The sequence below is a fragment of the Mobula hypostoma genome, chromosome 5, assembly GCF_963921235.1.
Source record: "Mobula hypostoma chromosome 5, sMobHyp1.1, whole genome shotgun sequence".
In the NCBI taxonomy this organism is placed as follows: Eukaryota; Metazoa; Chordata; class Chondrichthyes; order Myliobatiformes; family Myliobatidae; genus Mobula; species Mobula hypostoma.
Window position 1 is genome coordinate 194,706,533 of NC_086101.1, and position 18,709 is coordinate 194,725,241.

An 18,709-nucleotide genomic window follows, 5' to 3' on the forward strand; every position below is an offset into this window, starting at 1 on the left:
TGGGCAAATTCATGGCAGATGCAATTTAATGTGAATAAATGTGAAGTTATCCACTTTGGTGGCAAAAATAGGAAAACAGATTATTATCTGAATGGTGGCCGATTAGGAAAAGGGGAGGTGCAACGAGACCTGGGTGTCATTATACACCAGTCATTGAAAGTGGGCATGCAGGTACAGCAGGCGGTGAAAAAGGCGAATGGTATGCTGGCATTTATAGCAAGAGGATTCGAGTACAGGAGCAGGGAGGTACTACTGCAGTTGTACAAGGCCTTAGTGAGACCGCACCTGGAGTATCGTGTGCAGTTTTGGTCCCCTAATCTGAGGAAAGACATCCTTGCCATAGAGGGAGTACAAAGAAGGTTCACCAGATTGATTCCTGGGATGGCAGGACATTCATATGAAGAAAGACTGGATGAACTGGGCTTGTACTCGTTGGAATTTAGAAGATTGAGGGGGGATCTGATTGAAACGTATAAAATCCTAAAGGGATTGGACAGGCTAGATGCAGGAAGATTGTTCCCGATGTTGGGGAAGTCCAGAATGAGGGGCCACAGTTGAGGATAAAGGGGAAGCCTTTTAGGACCGAGATTAGGAAAAACTTCTTCACACAGAGAGTGGTGAATCTGTGGAATTCTCTGCCACAGGAAACTGTTGAGGCCAGTTCATTGGCTATATTTAAGAGGGAGTTAGATATGGCCCTTGTGGCTACGAGGGTCAGGGGGTATGGAGGGAAGGCTGGGGCGGGGTTCTGAGTTGGATGATCAGCCATGATCATAATAAATGGCGGTGCAGGCTCGAAGGGCCGAATGGCCTACTCCTGCACCTATTTTCTGTGTTTCTATGTTTAAAACTGTTGACAATACTCCAAGTGCGGCCTTACTAGTGTCTTATAAAGCCTCCATATTATCTTGTTTTTATATTTTATTCCCCTTGAAATAAATGCCAACATTGCATTTGCCTTCTTTACCACAGAGTCAGCCTGTAACTTAACCTTCTGGGAGTCTTGCACGAGGATTCCAACATCCCCTTGCATCTCTGTTCTTTGAACTTCCTCTCCATTTAGATATTAGTCTGCACTATTGTTCCCTTTACTAAAATGCATTATCGTACATTTCCCAACACTGAATTCCATCTGCCACTTTTTTGCCCGTGCTTCCAATTTGTCTAAGTCCTGCTGTAATCGTATTGCTTCCTCAGCACTACCTACCCCTCCACCTATCTTCATATCATCCACAAACTTTGCCACAAAGCCACCAATTCCATTATCCAAATCACTGACAAACAATGTGAAAAGTAATGATCCCAATACTGACCCCTGAGGAACACCACTAGTCACCAGCAGCCAAGCAGAAAAGGCCCCTTTTATTCCCACTCACTGCCTCCTGCTTGTCAGTCATCCGTCTATCCATGTCAGTAACGTCATTGGATTTTATCTTGTTAAGCAGTCTCATGTATGGCACCTTATCAAATACCTTTTGAAAATCCAAGTAACTGACATCCACTGCCTCTCCTTTGTCCACCCTGCTTGTTACTTCCTCGAAGAACTCTAACAGATTTGTCAGACAAGATTTCCCTTTATAGAAACCATGCTGACTTTGACTTACTTTATCATTAGTCTCCAAGTACCTTGAAACCTCATTCTTATTAATAAACTCCGACACTTTCCCAACCCCTAAGGTTAGGCTAACTGGCCTATAACCCTTTTTTTTTTGCCTTCCTCCCTTCTTGCAATTTTCTAGTCCTCCAGGACCATTCCTGAATCAAATGATTCTTGAAAGATCATGACCAATGCATCTATTATCTCTTCAGCAACCTCTCTCAGGACTCTGGGATGTAGTCCATCTGGTCCAGGTGACTTATCCATCTCAAGACTGCTCAGTTTGCCTAGCACATTTTTCTTTGTAATAGCAATGGCACTCCCTCCTGCTCCCTGACACTCACAGACCTCTGGCACACTGCTAGTGTCATCTACAGTGAAGACTGATGCAAAGTACGCATTACGTTCATCTGCTATTTCTAGTACAACCTCACCTGCATCATTTTCCAGTGGTCCAGTATCAACTCTCGCCTTCCTTTCACTCTTTATATAACTGAAAAAACTCTTGTATAACTGAAACAACGTCATACCGACCAATCTCTAATTGTGCCACGAGTTCATCCACCTTATTCCGAATGCTGCACATATTTAAATACAGCATCTTCAGTCCTGCATTCTTCACCCTTTTGAAATTTGCCTCTGTGGTACAAGGTAACTCTTTGCTCTGTCTGTATTTGCACCCAATCATTAGCTTGTCCTTCCTGACATTCATGATACACCCATCATCTACTTGTAACCCTGCTGGCTCATCCTCAGCTCTATCATCCTGGTTCCTATCCCCTGCCATATGAGTTTAAACCACTCCCAATAGCACTAGTAAATCTGCCCGCAAGAATATGGTCCCCCTCGGATTCAAGTGCAACCCGTCCCTTTTGTACAGGTCCCACCTGCCCCAGAAGAGGTCCCAGTTATCCAGAAATCTGAATCCCTGCCCCCACTCCAATCCTTCAGCCACGCATTTATCCTCCACCTCATTCTATTCCTATCCTTGCTGTTGTGTAGCCTAGGCAGCAATCCTGAGATTACTACCTTTGAGGTCCTGCTTCTCAGCTTCCTTTCTAATTCCCTGTATTATTTTTTCAGGACCTCCTCCCTTTTTCTACCTATGACACTGGTACCAATATGTACCATGACTTGTGGCTGCTCACCCTCCCTTTTCAGGCTATTGTGGACGTGTTCAGAAACGTCGCAGACTCTGGCATCTGGGAGGCAAACTACCATCCGTGTTTGCTCTTTGCACCCACAGAATCACCTATGTGTACCTCCCTAAAGAGTCCCCTATTACTGCTGCCATCCTCTGCCATTCCCTACCTTCCTGAGCCACAGGGGCAAGCTGAGTGCCAGAGGCACTGCCGCTGTCGTTTCCCACCAGTAGGTCAATTCCTCCTCCCCAAAACAGTACTCAAAATGGAGTAGTTATTGTTGAGGGGGACGGCCACAGGGGTGCTCTCCACTATCTGATGTTCTCCCTTCCCCCTTCCTGCCCGTCACTCATTTATCTGTCTCCTGCGGCCTTGGGGTGACTACCCCCCTGTAGCAACTGTCTGTCACTGCTTCACTTTTCCTCACAAGGCCAAGGTCATCAGGTTTTAGTTTCACTTTCCTATCACGGTCTCAAGGAGTTGCATCTCAATGCACCTGAACAGATGTGGTGATCGGGGATGCTGGGAGTCTCCTGGAATTCCACATCTGACACCAAGAACAGAACACTGGCTCTGTAGACATACCCCCATTCTCTCAGGAGTTAAGTAAGAAATAAGGAATGAACTTACCCTCTTACCTTGCCTCCACCTGTTCTCTCCAAAGTCCTGTTGAGCCAAAGCCTTACCACTCTGACTCACACCACTCTGATGATGACCACTGTGCTAGATGGCACCCCTTTTTTTTTGGAGACAGGTTTTTTTAAAGCTCTTCACCAGACTTGCATGGGAACGTTTCTCCTGTGTCTGCGCAGTACTCCAATCATCGACTCCGCTAAAAAAACTTCCTGCTTTTTACTGCTCTTCACCGGACTTGCACGGGAATGCTTCTCCTGCGTGCAAACTGTGCAATTACAAAAAGAGAAAAACAACAAAATAATAATAAATATGGAGAACATGAGATGAAGTGTCTCTGAAAGTGAGTCCATAGGTTGTGGGAACAGTTCGGTGTTGGGGTGAGTGAAGTTATCCCCTCTGGTCCAGAAGCCTGATGATTGAGGGTGATAACTGTTCCTGATCACTGGCTGGTGGTGTTGAGACAGTGAGTTGTAGAGTTATTACAACGGTAACAGATGGGATGATTGTTACAGTCAGAGTGCTAGTAGCAATTGGAGCAGCAGTTACTTCAATCGATACAATTGGAGCAGTGGTTACTTTAATAGTTACAATAGGACTGGTAGTTAATTCAATAGTTATAATTGGAGTGGTAGTTACAGGATCGAACCATCGCAGAACTAACTGCCCCCTCCTGAGGCTTAGCTGGGTCTCACAGTGGCTGTGGTTTCAGGTATAGTCACGCTGAACGTCCGACTGTGTGAACACTGGTACACATGACCATAAGAAACCAGTCACCGCTCTTCAGGGCAAGTGCGAGGCGAAAGCCTGCCCCCCACCCATCGCCAGACACTGGCCTTGCTGTGTCCCCTCCCCTGGACTCTGGGAGCCCATCACCCTGCTTCCACATCCTGAAACTTCAGACCGAGCAATGAAGACCTCTCCCCCCCAAAGGGCCTCCGCGTTTCATTTCATGAGACTTAATAGCTGCTTTCTCTTTGCTCTTCCCATCCCTTCAGGCCCAGAGCTCCCTGATTATGCCTTCCTCATCCTTCACCCTTACAGGAACATATCACTGACCCTCCGGAATCATTTGTAAAATGACTTCCACTTCCTAACTGTAGCCTGCCAGGCTCCGTTTCTCTCCCTCACTCTCACTCACTCCTTCCCTCGCTTTCTGACAATCTGCCGGTATTTCATGCCCTCTCTCTACTATCTTCATCCCCACCTCTCCCTTTCCCCTACCCCCTCTCATCTTCCCCCTTTCCCTTTCTCTCCCACTCCAGCCCCCATCTCTTCTCTGTCACTTACCCTCTCTCTCCTAACTCAACCTCAAACCTCTCCTCCTTCCACTCTCCCACTCTCTCTTCATCTCCCTCCTTCTTTCCCTCTCTCTACTTCTCCCTCCCTTTCCCACACTTTCGCTATTTCTTGCTATCTCTGTCCACATATCTTCCTTTCTCCTTTAATACCCCTCTCTTCTTGCCCTCTTGCCCCATCTCTCTTCCCCTCTCTCTTATTTCTTTCCTCTCTCTCTCTCTCTCTCAAACCTCTCTCTGTCTCTCACCCTCTCTTCTCCCTCACATTCACTCTCCTCTCACCTTTTCTCTCTCTGTCTCTCACACACCGAATCCCCAACCTGTACATGTCTACCTCCCTTCACTCTCCCCGGCTCCTCTCTCTCTCACACACACTTACCGTCCTGTTCCCCTTCCTCTCCCTCTCCCTCCTCCCTTCCATCTCTCCCTCCTGTCCCTTATCTCTCCCTCTTCCTTCCTCTCCTCTTCTGTCTCTCACTCTCTTACATTCTCTCTGTTTCTCTCTCTCTCTCTCTCACCGTCTCTTCTTCCTTCCCTCCCTCTCGTTAGCATTTCCAGGAGCTGGGTGGCCGGTGATGAGAACCAGTTTTTCAGAACCTCCCCTCCGGGGTCCCCAGATTGTGAAATCAGTGCCTGCTGCAATCTGTGAGAGAGGCTGCAGACGGACGGACCCAGGCTGCTGTCACTTAAACTGAGGGCGGAGAGCACAGCATGAAGGTACGGCTCCTGCCCTCCCCGGGCACCACGCGACGGCTGGGGTGGGGAAGGGAGTAGGCCCAAACCCACTGGAATGGCCCCAGCCACACGAGGGGTGAGGGGTGAGGGGTTTGCAGTGAGCAGAGCGCTCTCAACTCTCAGTGTGCCAAGGGGGTGGGCCGTCCACTCTCACCACCCCCTCAGCCCTGTGGGGGTCAGACTGGGTGCTGGGGCTGAGGGGTGCGGTGGGGCGAAGGACTCGCAGTACTGCAGGGTGGTGATGCTCCCTCCTGCAGATCCGTGCCAGGGCTTGGGGGAGAACTGTGCCCAGATCCCTGCCAGGGCTTGAGGGAGAGGAGGGGAGAGCTGTGCCCAGATCCGTGCCAGGGCTTGGGGAGAGGAGGGGAGAGCTGTGCCCAAGAACGTGGACAGCAGGGAAGGCCATTTGGCCTGATGACTGTGCTGGTTCCTGATAGAACAACACCCTCCCACCACTCTTCCCCCCCCCCCGATCTTTCCCCACCGCTCAGGAGACGATTCCCCTACAGTGCTAATGCAATTCCTCTCAGTTTTCCACACTGCATAGGCAGAGAATTCCCAATCTATGCTCCCCACTCCCCCATTTATATTTTGCCCAAAGGACTGAATACGAACGCAGGGATGTAACGCTGAGGCTTTATAAGACAGTGGTCAGACCGCGCGGAGTGTTGTGAGCAGCTTTGGGTTCCTTATCTAAGAAATGTGAAGCCCTGGGAGCAGGTGGCGGATGGATGTTTGAGCAACTGGTGCAGATCACCAGTCCCGGTTATCCAACCACTGATGCCAGGCAGACAATCTCTGAAGGGTATTGATTATGGCTGAGGTCACCCATCCTGTAAAGACACTGCGTAGGATAAAGCAGTGGCAAACCACTTTTGTAGAAGAGTTTTCCAGGAACAATCATAGTCAAAGACAGCTGGAAGACCATGATTACCCACGTCGTGTGACATGGCACATAATGACGACGGTGTCTAAGAAAGGATGGGCTGGCATTGGCGAAGGTTCAGGAGAATGATCCCGGGAATGAAAGGGTTAATGAATGAGAGTGTTCTGATAGCTCTGGGCCTGTAATCGCTGGAGTTTAGAAACACGGTGGTGATCACTGATCCCGTTAAGCTGCGCGGCCGCACAGTAACAGAAATGGTCTCGCGCACGTAGCCTTCGTTACCAAGCAGCTGAAATTTTTTTTTAATATATAAAGTGCTGTGTAAAAATCTGAGCAATGGTTCGTCCGTGTATCTGTGAAAACCTTTAGAGGGAACATTCTGGGGTGGAAGGGGAAATCTCGTTGAAACATATCAAATGCTGAAAGGCCAAGATAGAGTGGATGTAGAGAGGATGTTTCCAAGAGTGGACCAGAGGGCAGAGAACAGAGAAGAGGATTTCTTTAGCTCGAGGATGGTGAATCTGTGGAACCCACTGCCACAGACGTCTGTGGAGAGCAGGTCACTGGGTATACTTTAAATATACCCAATGAGGTTGATAGGGTCTTGATTAGGTGGGGCATTGAAGGATACGGAGTGCAGGCAGGAGAATGGGGTTGAGAGGATTAATAAATCAGCCATGAAGGAATGGCCTGGATGAGCTTTGATAAAGAGAGGTCCACCCGATCCTCCGTGATCTGATCCATTCAGGAAGCTGTCTCGGCAGATCTCTGTCTTGCAGAGTGCTGGGGGTCAGGATCCCGTCGTCCGTGAGTTTCTCCACCATCATCCCAGCTGAGCTGGGGTCCCCCTCCCACTGCCGTCACCACCACACCAAGTTCAATCCCGACAGCCGGAGCTGTCCGTCTGGAATTTGTGACATCTTCCCAACGATTGTGCCCACCACCGCCCCAGCGGGTGCTCTGATGCCCAACGTGCAGGGGACGGTGGATTAATTACACCCTAGTGCTGGAATCTGGGCTGGAATGACAAAGCATGCAGAATATGTTGGGATCTTGTGGTTCAGGGTTTGCATAGACTGATGGGCTGAAAGGCCTGTTCTGAAACTTGTTATCCTCCTGTTACTCCCACAGTCACCCACCTCGATAAACCGTCACTAATCTGGGAAGTGTCCATGAGCTTGTCCACACTGACACACATGCCGACACCCACACTCACACTCACACCCACACACACCCACACTCACATTCTCACACACACCCACACTCACAGCCACACCCACACCCAGAGCCACACTCACACCCACACACACCCACACTCACAGCCACACCCACACCCAGAGCCACACTCACACCCACACTCACATTCTCACACACACCCACACTCACACCCACACCCAGAGCCACACTCACACACACACTCACACCCACACCCAGAGCCACACTCACACCCACACCCACACCCACCCACACTCACACCCACACCCACACCCACACACACACTCACACCCAGAGCCACACCCAGAGCCACACTCACACCCACACCCACACCCACACTCACACACACACACACACACACACACCCACACCCAGAGCCACACTCACACACACACTCACACCCACACCCACACCCAGAGCCACACTCACACCCACACCCACACCCAGAGCCACACTCACACACACACTCATACCCACACCCACACCCAGAGCCACACTCACACCCACACCCACACCCACCCACACTCACACCCACACCCACACCCAGAGCCACACTCACACACACACTCACACCCAGAGCCACACCCAGAGCCACACTCACACCCACACCCACACCCAGAGCCACACTCACACACACACTCACACCCACACCCACACCCAGAGCCACACTCACACCCACACCCACACCCAGAGCCACACTCACACACACACTCACACCCACACCCACACCCAGAGCCACACTCACACCCACACCCACACCCAGAGCCACACTCACACACACACTCATACCCACACCCACACCCAGAGCCACACTCACACCCACACACACACTCACACCCACACCCAGAGCAACACTCACACACACACTCACACCCACACCCACACCCAGAGCCACACTCACACCCACACCCACACCCACACTCACTCCCACACACACCCACAATCACAACCACACCCACACCCACACAGTGTGCCCCCTGGGGCAGTCCATCTGTGTCAGCATGAGAGCAGGAGGCTAAAATCCAGGACAGTCACCACACTGGGGAAAGTTGTCTTCAATCCGGGTCACAGAGACAATAGATCAGAGGACAAGAGACAACTGCCCTGGGATAGGGAGAGTGAGGAGTGAGAGAGGGTGAGGGGGAGGGAGGGAGGGAGAGGAAGAGAGAGAATGAGGGGGGTAAGAAGGGGAGGGGTAGAGACGGTGAAGGGGAGAGAGTGGGGGGGAGAGAGGGTGATCGGAAGAGAGGGAGGGGAAAGGGGAAAAGGGGAGAGATGGTGAAGGGGAGAGAGGGTGAGTTAGGGTGTGGGGGTAAAGAGGGTGAGGGGGCAAGAGGGTAGGGAGAAAAAGGGTGAGGGGTAGAGAGAATGATGGGGAGAAGATGAGGGAGAGAGAGGATGAGCGAGAGAGGGGGTGAGGGAGAGAGAGAGGGTGAGTTAGGGTGTGGGGGTAAAGAGGGTGAAGGGGCAAGAGGGTAGGGAGAAAAAGGGTGAGGGGTAGAGAGGATGATGGGGAGAAGATGAGGGAGAGAGAGAATGAGCGAGAGAGGGGGTGAGGGAGAGAGAGAGGGTGGGGGAGAGTGAGGGGGAGGGGGAGAGAGAGGGTGAGGAGGAGAGAGAGAGTGAGGTGAGAGGGAGGGTGAGGGAGAGAGGGGGGAGAGAGGGTGAGGGAAGAGAGAAGGGGAGGGGAGAGGGTGAGGGGGAGAGAGGGGGAGAGAAGTGGGTGAGGGAAGAGAGAGAGGGGAGAGAGAGAGGGAGGGAGAGAGAGAGAGGGGGTGAAGGGGTGAGACGGTGAGCGGGAGAGAGAGTGGGAGGAGGGAGAGAGAGGAAGTAAGGAGGGAGAGAGGGTGAGGGGGAGAGAGAGGGTGAGGGGAGAGAGGAGGAGGTGTCAGGGGGTTGAATTTCTCCTTGGATAAGGGGTTATCTGAACACACTGACCATACCAACAGTGACGTGGATGGTGTGAATGACTCAGTGGCCTGAGGTGCAGGAACTCATTTGGTCTCTCTCTCTTTCGCAGGCCCTGCTGTCCATCTGCTTGCTACTGACCCATGCGAAAGGGAAGTAAGTGACCCTTGGTTCGGGGGAGGACACAGTGCGCTGGGGGTCAGTCAGGGTGGAGGTCATTGTGGGTGTGGCTCATTCAGTGATTGTGGGCCAGTCAGTAGGTGTGGTGGTCAGTCAATGAGTGTGGGGTCAATGGGACCAGAGATCAGTCACTAAGAGTGTGGTCAGTAGATGTGAGGGGCGGTCAGTGGGCTTGGAGGTCAGTCAGAGACAGTGAGGGTCAGTTTGAGGTCAATCAGTGCGGGTGAGTAGGGTTATGGGTCAGTGAGATTGGGTGTCAGTCAGTGATGGTTGGGCTCAGTAGGGGTCAGTAAGGGTGGGGTTAGTCAGTGAGGGTGGAGCTCAGAGAGTTTGGGGGTCAGTCAGGGTGTGGGTCACTGAGAGTGGGGTCAGTCCGTGAGAGTGGGGTACTGATTGTGGGGGGTCAGTCAGTGGGGGTAGAAGTTAGTGAGGGTCACGGTCAGTGAGGGTGAAGGTCAGTCCGTGAGGTTGTTGGTTAGTCACTAAATGAAAGGGTCAGTCAGTGAGAGTGGGGTAGTGACTGTGTCGGTCAGTCAGTGGGGATGGAGGTTAGTGAGGGTCAGTCAGTAAATGTGGGAGTCAGTCAGGTGGGGTTAGTCAGTGATGGTGGGGCTCAATGGGGGTCAGTGAGGGTGGAGGTCAGTAAGAGTTGGGTTTCCCTGCAAGCAGTTGGGTTGGCAGTGTGTGGCTGGAGAGTTTGAGATGTGAGGGTCGGTGTGGTTTTCAGTTTGAGATGTGAGGGTGGATCTGGTGTTGGGTTTGAGATGTGAGGGAGGGTGTGCTGTTGGGTTTGAGATGTGAGGGTCTGGTGTTGGGTTTTGAGATGTGAGGGAGGGTGCTGTTGGGTTTGAGATGTGAGGGAGGGTGCTGTTGGGTTTGAGATGTGAGGGTGGGTGAGCAGTTGGGTTTGAGATGTGAAGGTCAGTGTGGTGTTGGGTTTGAGATGTGAGGGTGAGTGTGGTGTTGAGTTTGAGATTGAGGGCGTGGTGTTGGGTTTGAGATGTGAGGGTGTGGTGTTGGGTTTGAGATGTGAGGTTGAGTGTGGTGTTGGGTTTGAGATGTGAGGGTGTGGTGTTGGGTTTGAGATGTGAGGTTGAGTGTGGTGTTGGGTTTGAGATGTGAGGACGTGGTGTTGGGTTTGAGATGTGAGGGCGTGGTGTTGGGTTTGAGATGTGAGGGTGTGGTGTTGGGTTTGAGATGTGAGGGTGTGGTGTTGGGTTTGAGATGTGAGGTTGAGTGTGGTGTTGGGTTTGAGATGTGAGGTTGAGTGTGGTGTTGGGTTTGTGACGTTAGGGTGGGTGTGTCTGTTTGTTTTCTCTTTCACAATGCCCCGTCCGTCTCCTGCAGTGCCCGTCAGTGCCGTTGGGGCCCCTTCACCCCGTGGAGCGAGTGTGAGGGTTGCAACCACACACAGGTTAGAGTTTACCCCCATCCGCCCGGACCCACACCCCGCCCACCCTAAACCTTCCCCCCTATCCTCACCCACTCACCCGGTGTGTACCCTTTGAGACAGGAGGGGCGGAGAGGGGTGAGGTGATGTAGAGTGAGGTGGGCAGGGGGATAGGAGAGGAGGGGAGCTTGAGTGAAGAGGTTGAGGATGAAGATGAGGCGGGGGGTAATGGGACGGAGCAGTTAACCCTGACTGACTAACAATCCCCCCCACCCATCCTGTACTGGCAAAGGGATTCAGACACACATACACATATTCACAGCTACTCACACACTCTCCTGTACATGCAGACACACACACTTTACTCTGACGTACACTCACACAACCATCGCAGGTGGAATTAAACATCGCTGACCCACAGAATTATCTGTGCTCACACACACAAAAATAAACATACGCACACACACGTACACACAGATAACACACACAGACAGATCACACACACACACACACACACACAAACACACACAGATCACACACACACACACACACACACACACACACACACACACAACACACACACACAAACACACACAGATCACACACACACACACACACTCACACAGACACACACACAGATCACACACACACACACACACACACAGATCTCACACACACACAGACACACACACACAGATCACACACACACACACACAAACACACACAGATCACACACACACACACACACACACACACACACAAACACACACACACAAACACACACAGATCACACACACACACACACACTCACACAGACACACACACAGATCACACACACACACACACACACACACAGATCTCACACACACACAGACACACACACACAGATCACACACACACACTCACTCACACACACACACACACAGATCTCACACACACACAGACACACACACACAGATCACACTCACACAGACACACACACAGATCACACATACACACTCACTCTACTTTCGGGGACAGAGGGACAGAGGGGCCTGTCGGAGTTGGCATTTGGGCCTTGGCTGGTTTTTTCTCTCCAGCCCATGTGCATGTGGCACAGTGTGCAGTGGGTAGTGGTGGGGGTTTGGTTGCCCCAGGTACAGATGTGTGACCCTCACACCCCCTCCCGTGTTGCAGAGCCGCTGGAGAGCAGTGGCGGAGTTTGCGGAGTTCGGGGGCAGACCGTGCACTGGGGAACGGTTCGAGATGCGTTCCTGCACACCCACCCGGGGCTGCCCTGTGGAGGAGGGCTGCGGGGACAAGTTCCGCTGTGCCTCAGGTTTGTCTCCTGGCTGCGGAAGGCCAAGGCAGTGAGGGGCAGACTCAGGAGGTGAGGGGTGGCTGTTGAGAGGAGATTTGGGAGGATGTGAAGGGCAGAGGGGTGAGGAGAGAGAAGGGGAGAGGGAGATGAGGATTGAGAGGAGGCAATCAGGATGGGGTTGTGGGAATGGAGGTGGGGGTTGTGGGAATGGAGGATGGTGGTGTTGAGGGATTGGGAGAGGGAGGGGCTGAGGGAATGGGAGATGGAGGGGATGAGGGAATGGGAGAGGGAGGGGCTGAAGGAATGGGAGATGGAGGGGATAAGGGAATGGGAGAGGGAGAAATTGAGGAAATGGGAGAGGGAGAGGTTGAGGGAATAGGAGAGGGAGGGGTTGATATATAATGAGGAGGGAGAGGTTGATGGAGGTGTTGGGGTTGTGGAAATGGGAAAGGGAGGGGTTGAGGGATTAGGAGAAGGAGTTTGAGGGAATGGGAGAGGGAGAAGTTGAGGGAGCAGGTGGAGGGTTGATGGAGGAGGTGGTCTTGAGTGAATGGGAAAGACAGGGTGTTAGTGGGAACGGGAGAGGGGGTTGATGGAGGAGGTGGAGGTTGAGGAAATGGGAGAGGGAGGGGTTGATGGGGAGATTGTGTTGACAGAATGGGAGAAGGAGGGGTTTGAGGAAATGGGAGAGGGAGGGGTTGATGGGGAGATTGTGTTGATGGAGGAGGTGGGATTTGAGGAAATGGGAGAGGGAGGGATTGATGGGGAGATTGTGTTGATGGAATGGGAGAAGGAGGGGTTTGAGTAAATGGGAGAGGGAGAGGTTGATGGGGAGATTGTGTTGATGGAATAGGAGAGGGAGGGGTTGAAGGAGGAGGTGGGGTTTGTGGGAACGGGAGAGGTTTGTGGGGGTTAGGTGGAAATAGAAACAGGGAGTGTGGGGATAATATGAAGGGAAAGGCGTGAATGACGGGGTTGGTGGTTGAGTGTGGACAGGGACAAGGAGAGTCGACAAGGTGGGGGCTGTGAGATATTTGGGGGAGGGTAAGTGTGAGGAGTTGAAGCAACAGGGTTTGACGCTGTGGTGGGTGTCTCAAGAGCAGCGTAAACCTGTTTATCCACTCTGCGAGTCCCATCGCTCCCCACCACGGGACTCCTGCGTAAAGGGGAGGAGAGAACCACCAGGATGACCACAGGCGGGGGTAGGCTGGGGGTATGGGAGTAGCCGGATTCAATGCGCAGAAGACCAGCCAGTGTGGTGTGGGACAGGACAGGAGATGGGTTGTTACATTGAGGTTGTATAAGACGTGGGTGAGGCCTAATTTGGAGTGTTGTGTGCAGTTTTGGTCACCTACCTACAGGAAAGATGTAAATAAGTTTGAAGGAGCCTTGCTGGGTCTGGAGGACCTGAGTTATGAGGGCAGATTGAATTGGTTAGGATTGTATTCTTCGGAACGTAGATTGAGGGGAGATTTGATGGAGGTATACAAAGTTATGAGGGGTATAGATCGTAAATGCAAGCAGGCTTTTTTCCACTGACAAGTGAGACTACAACCAAAGGTCATGGGTTAAGGGTGAAAGGTGAAAAGTTTAAGGTGAACATGAGGGTGGTGAGAGCGTGGAACGAGCTGACAGAGCAAGTGGTAAATGCCAGGTCAATCTCAACATTTAAGAGAAAGTTTGATTGGTACATGGATGGGGGGGTACTGAGAGCTATGGTGCAGGTTGATGGGCTAGGTAGATTAATATTTCAACACTGACTAGATGGGCCAAATGCCAGTTTCTCTGCTTTCGTGCTCTCTGACTCAATTCCGTTACAGAGGGTGCTCCTGACAGACAGCTCACACCGCATGGGATCAGGTCCCGGAGAGAGGGGAGACGTTTTGGAGTCTGGGTCAGTTGGGGTGGAGGGTCAGCACAGTCAGAGAGAGCCACACACAACAGGATCATGTCCTTCAGCCCGTCTGGTATCTGCTGACAGTGGAATCGGACTTGGTTTATTATTGTCACAGATACTGTACCCAGAAAGTGAAAAACCTGCCTTGATACTGTTCCTGCAGATCAAACCATTTCACAGTGCGTTGAGGTATTACACAGGAAAACAGTAACAGAATGCAGAATGAAGTGTTACAGTTACAGAGAAAGTTCAGTGCAGGTGAAAAGTTAAGACTGGATGATTGGTCACTGAGGATTTGATCCCAACTAAAGAGTAGGTGGGTCGGGGAGGGAGGATGAAATAAGAAGGCGGGCTGTCAAAGCACATTTAATATCAAAGTACAGGTATGTCACCATATACAACCCTGAGATGCATCTTCTTGCAGGCATTCCTCTTACACCATTGTGAATTATGGCTGAGGGATGGTTGTGGTTGAAGCTAAAAGCCCAAGGTTACACATTGTATCAGAGGGATAGGAAGGTAGGCAGAGGGGGTGGTGTGGCTCTGCTAATCAAGAATGGCATCAAATCAGTAGAAAGATGTGACCTATGACTGGAAGATGTTGAATCCTTGTGGGTTGAGTTAAGAAACTGCAAGGGTAAAAGGACGTTGATGGCAGTTATATTCAGGCCTCCCAACAGCGGCTGGGAGGTGGACCACAGGTTACAACAGGAAATAGAAAAGGTGTGTCAAAAGGGCAATGTTATGATAGTCATGGGAGATTTTAACATGCACATCGATCAGGAAAATCAGCTTGGTAATGGATCTCAAAAGAGTGAGTTTGTTGAATGTCTAAGAGATGGCTTTTTAGAGCAGTTTGTCGTTGAGCCTACTAGGGGATCAGCTATACTGGATTGGATGTTATGTAATGAACCGAAGGCAATTAGGGAGCTTAAGATAAAAGAACCTTTAGGAGACAGTGATCACAATATAATTGAGTTCAACTTGAAATTTGATAGGGAGAAAATAAAGTCTGATGTGGCAGTATTTCAGTGGAGTAAAGGAAATGACAGTGGTATGAGAGAGGAGTTGGCCAAAGTAAACTGGAAGGAGATGCTGGCAGGGATGTCAGCAGAGCAGCAATGGCCTGAGTTCTGGGAAAAAAAATTAGTAAGGTACAGGATAGATGTATTCCAAAAATGAGTAAATACTCAAATGGCAAAATATTACAACCATGGGTGACAAGGGAAGGCAAAGCTAATGTAAAAACAAAATAGAGGGCATACAACAAAGCAAAAATTAGTGGTAAGACAGAGGATTGGGAAGCTTTTAAAACCCTACAGAGAGCAACTTAAAAGAATCATTTGGAGGGAAAAGATGAAATATGAAAGTAAGCTAGCAAACTATATCAAAGTGGATGGTAAAAACTTTTTCAAGTATGTAAAAAATAAAAGTGAGATGAGAGTGGATATAGGACTGCTAGAAAACGAAGCCAGAGAAATAATAATGGGGGACAAGCAGTGTGCCAGATGTTGAAGGGTGTGAGGGAAGAGAAGTGAGTGCAGTTACTATTACAAGGGGCTCAAAAAGCTGAAAGACCTAAAGGTACATAAGTCACCTGGACCAGATGAATCGCACCCTAGGGTTCTGAAAGAGGTAGTGCTAGAGATTGTGGTGGCATTAGAAATGATCTTTCAAAAATCATTGGACTCTGGCATGGTGCCAGAGGACTGGAAAATTGCAAATGAAACTCCACTCTTTAAGAAAAGAGGAAGGGAGCAGAAAGAAAATTATAGACCAGTTGGCCTGACCTCAGTGGTAGGGAAGATGTTAGAGTCAATTGTGAAGGATGAGGTGATGAAGTACTTAGTGAACAAGACAAGATAGTACGAAGTCAGCATGGTTCTCTTCAGGGAAAATCCTACCTGATGAACCTGTTGGAATTCTTTGAGGAGATTACAAGTAGGATAGATAAAGGAGATGCAGTGGATGTTGTATATTTGGACTTTCAGAAGGCTTTATCAAGGTGCCACACATGAGGAAACATACCAAGTTAAAAGCCCACAGTATTACAGGATAGGAGGCAGTGGGAATAAAAGGATCATTTTCTGGTTGGCTGCCAGTGAGTGGCTAGTGGTGTTCCATAGGGGTCAGTATTGGGACCATTTCTTTTTATGCTGTATATCAGATTTAGATGATGAAATAGATGGCTTTGTTGCCAAATTTGCAGATGATACAAAGATTGGTGGAGGGACAGTTAGTGCTGAGGAAATAGGTAGGCTACAGAAGGATTTAGACAGATGAGGATAATGGGAAAGAAAGTGGCAAATAAAATATACTGTTGGAAAATGCATGGTTATACACTTTGGTAGTAGAAATAAATGTGCAGACTATTTTCTAAATAGGGAGAAATTCCAAATATCTGAGATGCAAAGGGACTTGGGAGTCCTTGTGCAGAACACCTGAAAGGTTAACTTACATGTAGTCGGTGGTGAGGAAGGCAATTACAATGTTAGCATTCACTTCAAGAGGACTAGAATACAAGAGCAGCGATGTGATGCTGAGGCTGGGTGGTGGGAGACCCTGATGGTGGATGTTGCTTTCCTGCGACAGCGTTTCATGTAGATGAGCTCAGTGGTGGGGAGAGCTTTGCCTGGATGGACTGGGCTGTATCCGTTACCTTTTGTAGGATTTTCTGCTCAAGAACGTTGGTGTTTCCATACCAGGCTATGATCCAGCCAGTCAATAAACTCTCCACCACACATTGAAAGATTTTTGTCAAAGTTTGACTCTGGTGTGCGACGAAGATGAGTGTGAAATCTGGATGTGATCGGTGGGGATTTCTGCTACAGGTCAGTGTGTCAGTCAGACCCTGGTGTGTAACTGACACGGGGCAAAATGGCAAAGTGGGGGTTTCTGCCTCAGGTCAGTCAGACCCCGGTGTGTAACTGGGAAAGGGTTGAGTAGCAAATGTGATCAGTGAGGATTTCTGCCTCAGGTCAATGCATCAGTCAGACCCTGGTGTGTAATGGGGACGAGGATTGTGAGGGAGACGGCTCTGACGAGACCGGCTGTGAAGAACGGAGAATGGCCTGTGACATCGACAAGATTCCACCTCAGGCCGAGCTGACTGGAAATGGGTAGGTGGTTGATGGCACCCCGGGGTCCAGCGAAGGGGAAGGACGGGTGTTCGAGTGCACAAGTTCTCAGCAGGTGGCAATGCAGGAGAGGAGCGTGATGGGAAACGGGAGGAGAGAGGGAGGGGGAGGAGTGTGAAGGGGAGGGGAGGTGAGAGAGGGAGTGTGAAGGGGAGGGGGAGGAAGGGGAGGAGTGTGAAGGGGAGGGAAGAGAGAGATGTGAAGGGGAAGGGAGGAGAAAGAGGGTATTTGAAGGGAAAGGGGAAAGAGGGAAGTGTGTAAAGGGAAAAGGGAGAGAGAGGTGTGAAAGGTTGGGGAGCAGGAGGGTCAGGGAAGGGACAGGGAGGGTTGAAAGATGGTGCAGAGCAGGAGGGTCAGGGACCCAAGGGTCTAGAAAGAGTGGCAAGGAGTTGAGAAATGAAGGGGAAGAATGATAGGTAACTGAGGGATATGGAGGGAGAGGTTCGGGAAGGAAAGTATGTACTGGTGGAATTGGAGAAAGTTGGAGGATGGAGAAGTCTGTAGGTGATGGATAGGGGTGAGTCCATGGAGGGATGGGGATGGATGGGGTGAGTTCATGGAGGGATGGTGATGGATAGGGGTGAGTTCATGGAGGGATGGGGATGGATGGGGTGAGTTCATGGAGGGATAGTGATGGATAGGGGTGAGTCCATGGAGGGATGGGGATGGATGGGGTGAGTTCATGGAGGGATGGGGTGAGTTCATGGAGGGATGGTGATGGATAAGGGTGAGTTCATGGAGGGATGGGCTGAGTTCATGGAGGGATGGTGATGGAGAGGGGTGAGTTCATGGAGGGATGGTGATGCATAGGGTTGAGTTCATGGAGAGATGGTGATGGATAGGGTTGAGTTCATGGAGAGATGATGATGGATAGGGGTGAGTTCATGGAGGGATGGGGTGAACAGGGGTGAGTTCATGGAGGGATGGGGATGGATAGGGGTGAGTTCATGGAGGGATGGTGATGGATAGGGGTGAGTTCATGGAGGGATGGTGATGGATAGGGGTGAGGTCATGGAGGGATGGAGGGTTGGGGTGAGTTCATGGAGGGATGGTGATGGATAGGGTTGAGCTCATGGAGGGATGGTGATGGATAGGGGTGAGTTCATGGAGGGATGGTGATGGATAGGGGTGAGTTCATGGAGGGATGGGGATGGATGGGGTGAGTTCATGGAGGGATAGTGATGGATAGGGGTGAGTCCATGGAGGGATGGGGATGGATGGGGTGAGTTCATGGAGGGATGGGGTGAGTTCATGGAGGGATGGTGATGGAGAGGGGTGAGTTCATGGAGGGATGGTGATGGATAGGGTTGAGTTCATGGAGAGATGGTGATGGATAGGGTTGAGTTCATGGAGAGATGGTGATGGATAGGGGTGAGTTCATGGAGGGATGG

The 18,709-nt window shown here is 50.6% G+C and overlaps 1 protein-coding gene across 2 annotated transcripts in view; it reads left to right on the forward strand.

Annotated features, from left to right (window-relative positions):
- The first annotated feature begins 5,316 nt into the window (after positions 1–5,316).
- Positions 5,317–18,709, forward strand: part of LOC134347263 (complement component C7-like) — a 76,568-nt gene continuing 63,175 nt past the window's right edge. For both annotated transcript variants that reach the window (XM_063049637.1, XM_063049638.1), the window contains exons 1-5: positions 5,317–5,387; positions 9,527–9,570; positions 10,942–11,008; positions 12,161–12,302; positions 17,159–17,300. In XM_063049637.1, coding sequence (XP_062905707.1) covers positions 5,382–5,387; positions 9,527–9,570; positions 10,942–11,008; positions 12,161–12,302; positions 17,159–17,300 — 401 coding nt within the window. In that variant the 5' untranslated portion in view covers positions 5,317–5,381. The remainder of the gene's footprint in view (positions 5,388–9,526; positions 9,571–10,941; positions 11,009–12,160; positions 12,303–17,158; positions 17,301–18,709) is intronic.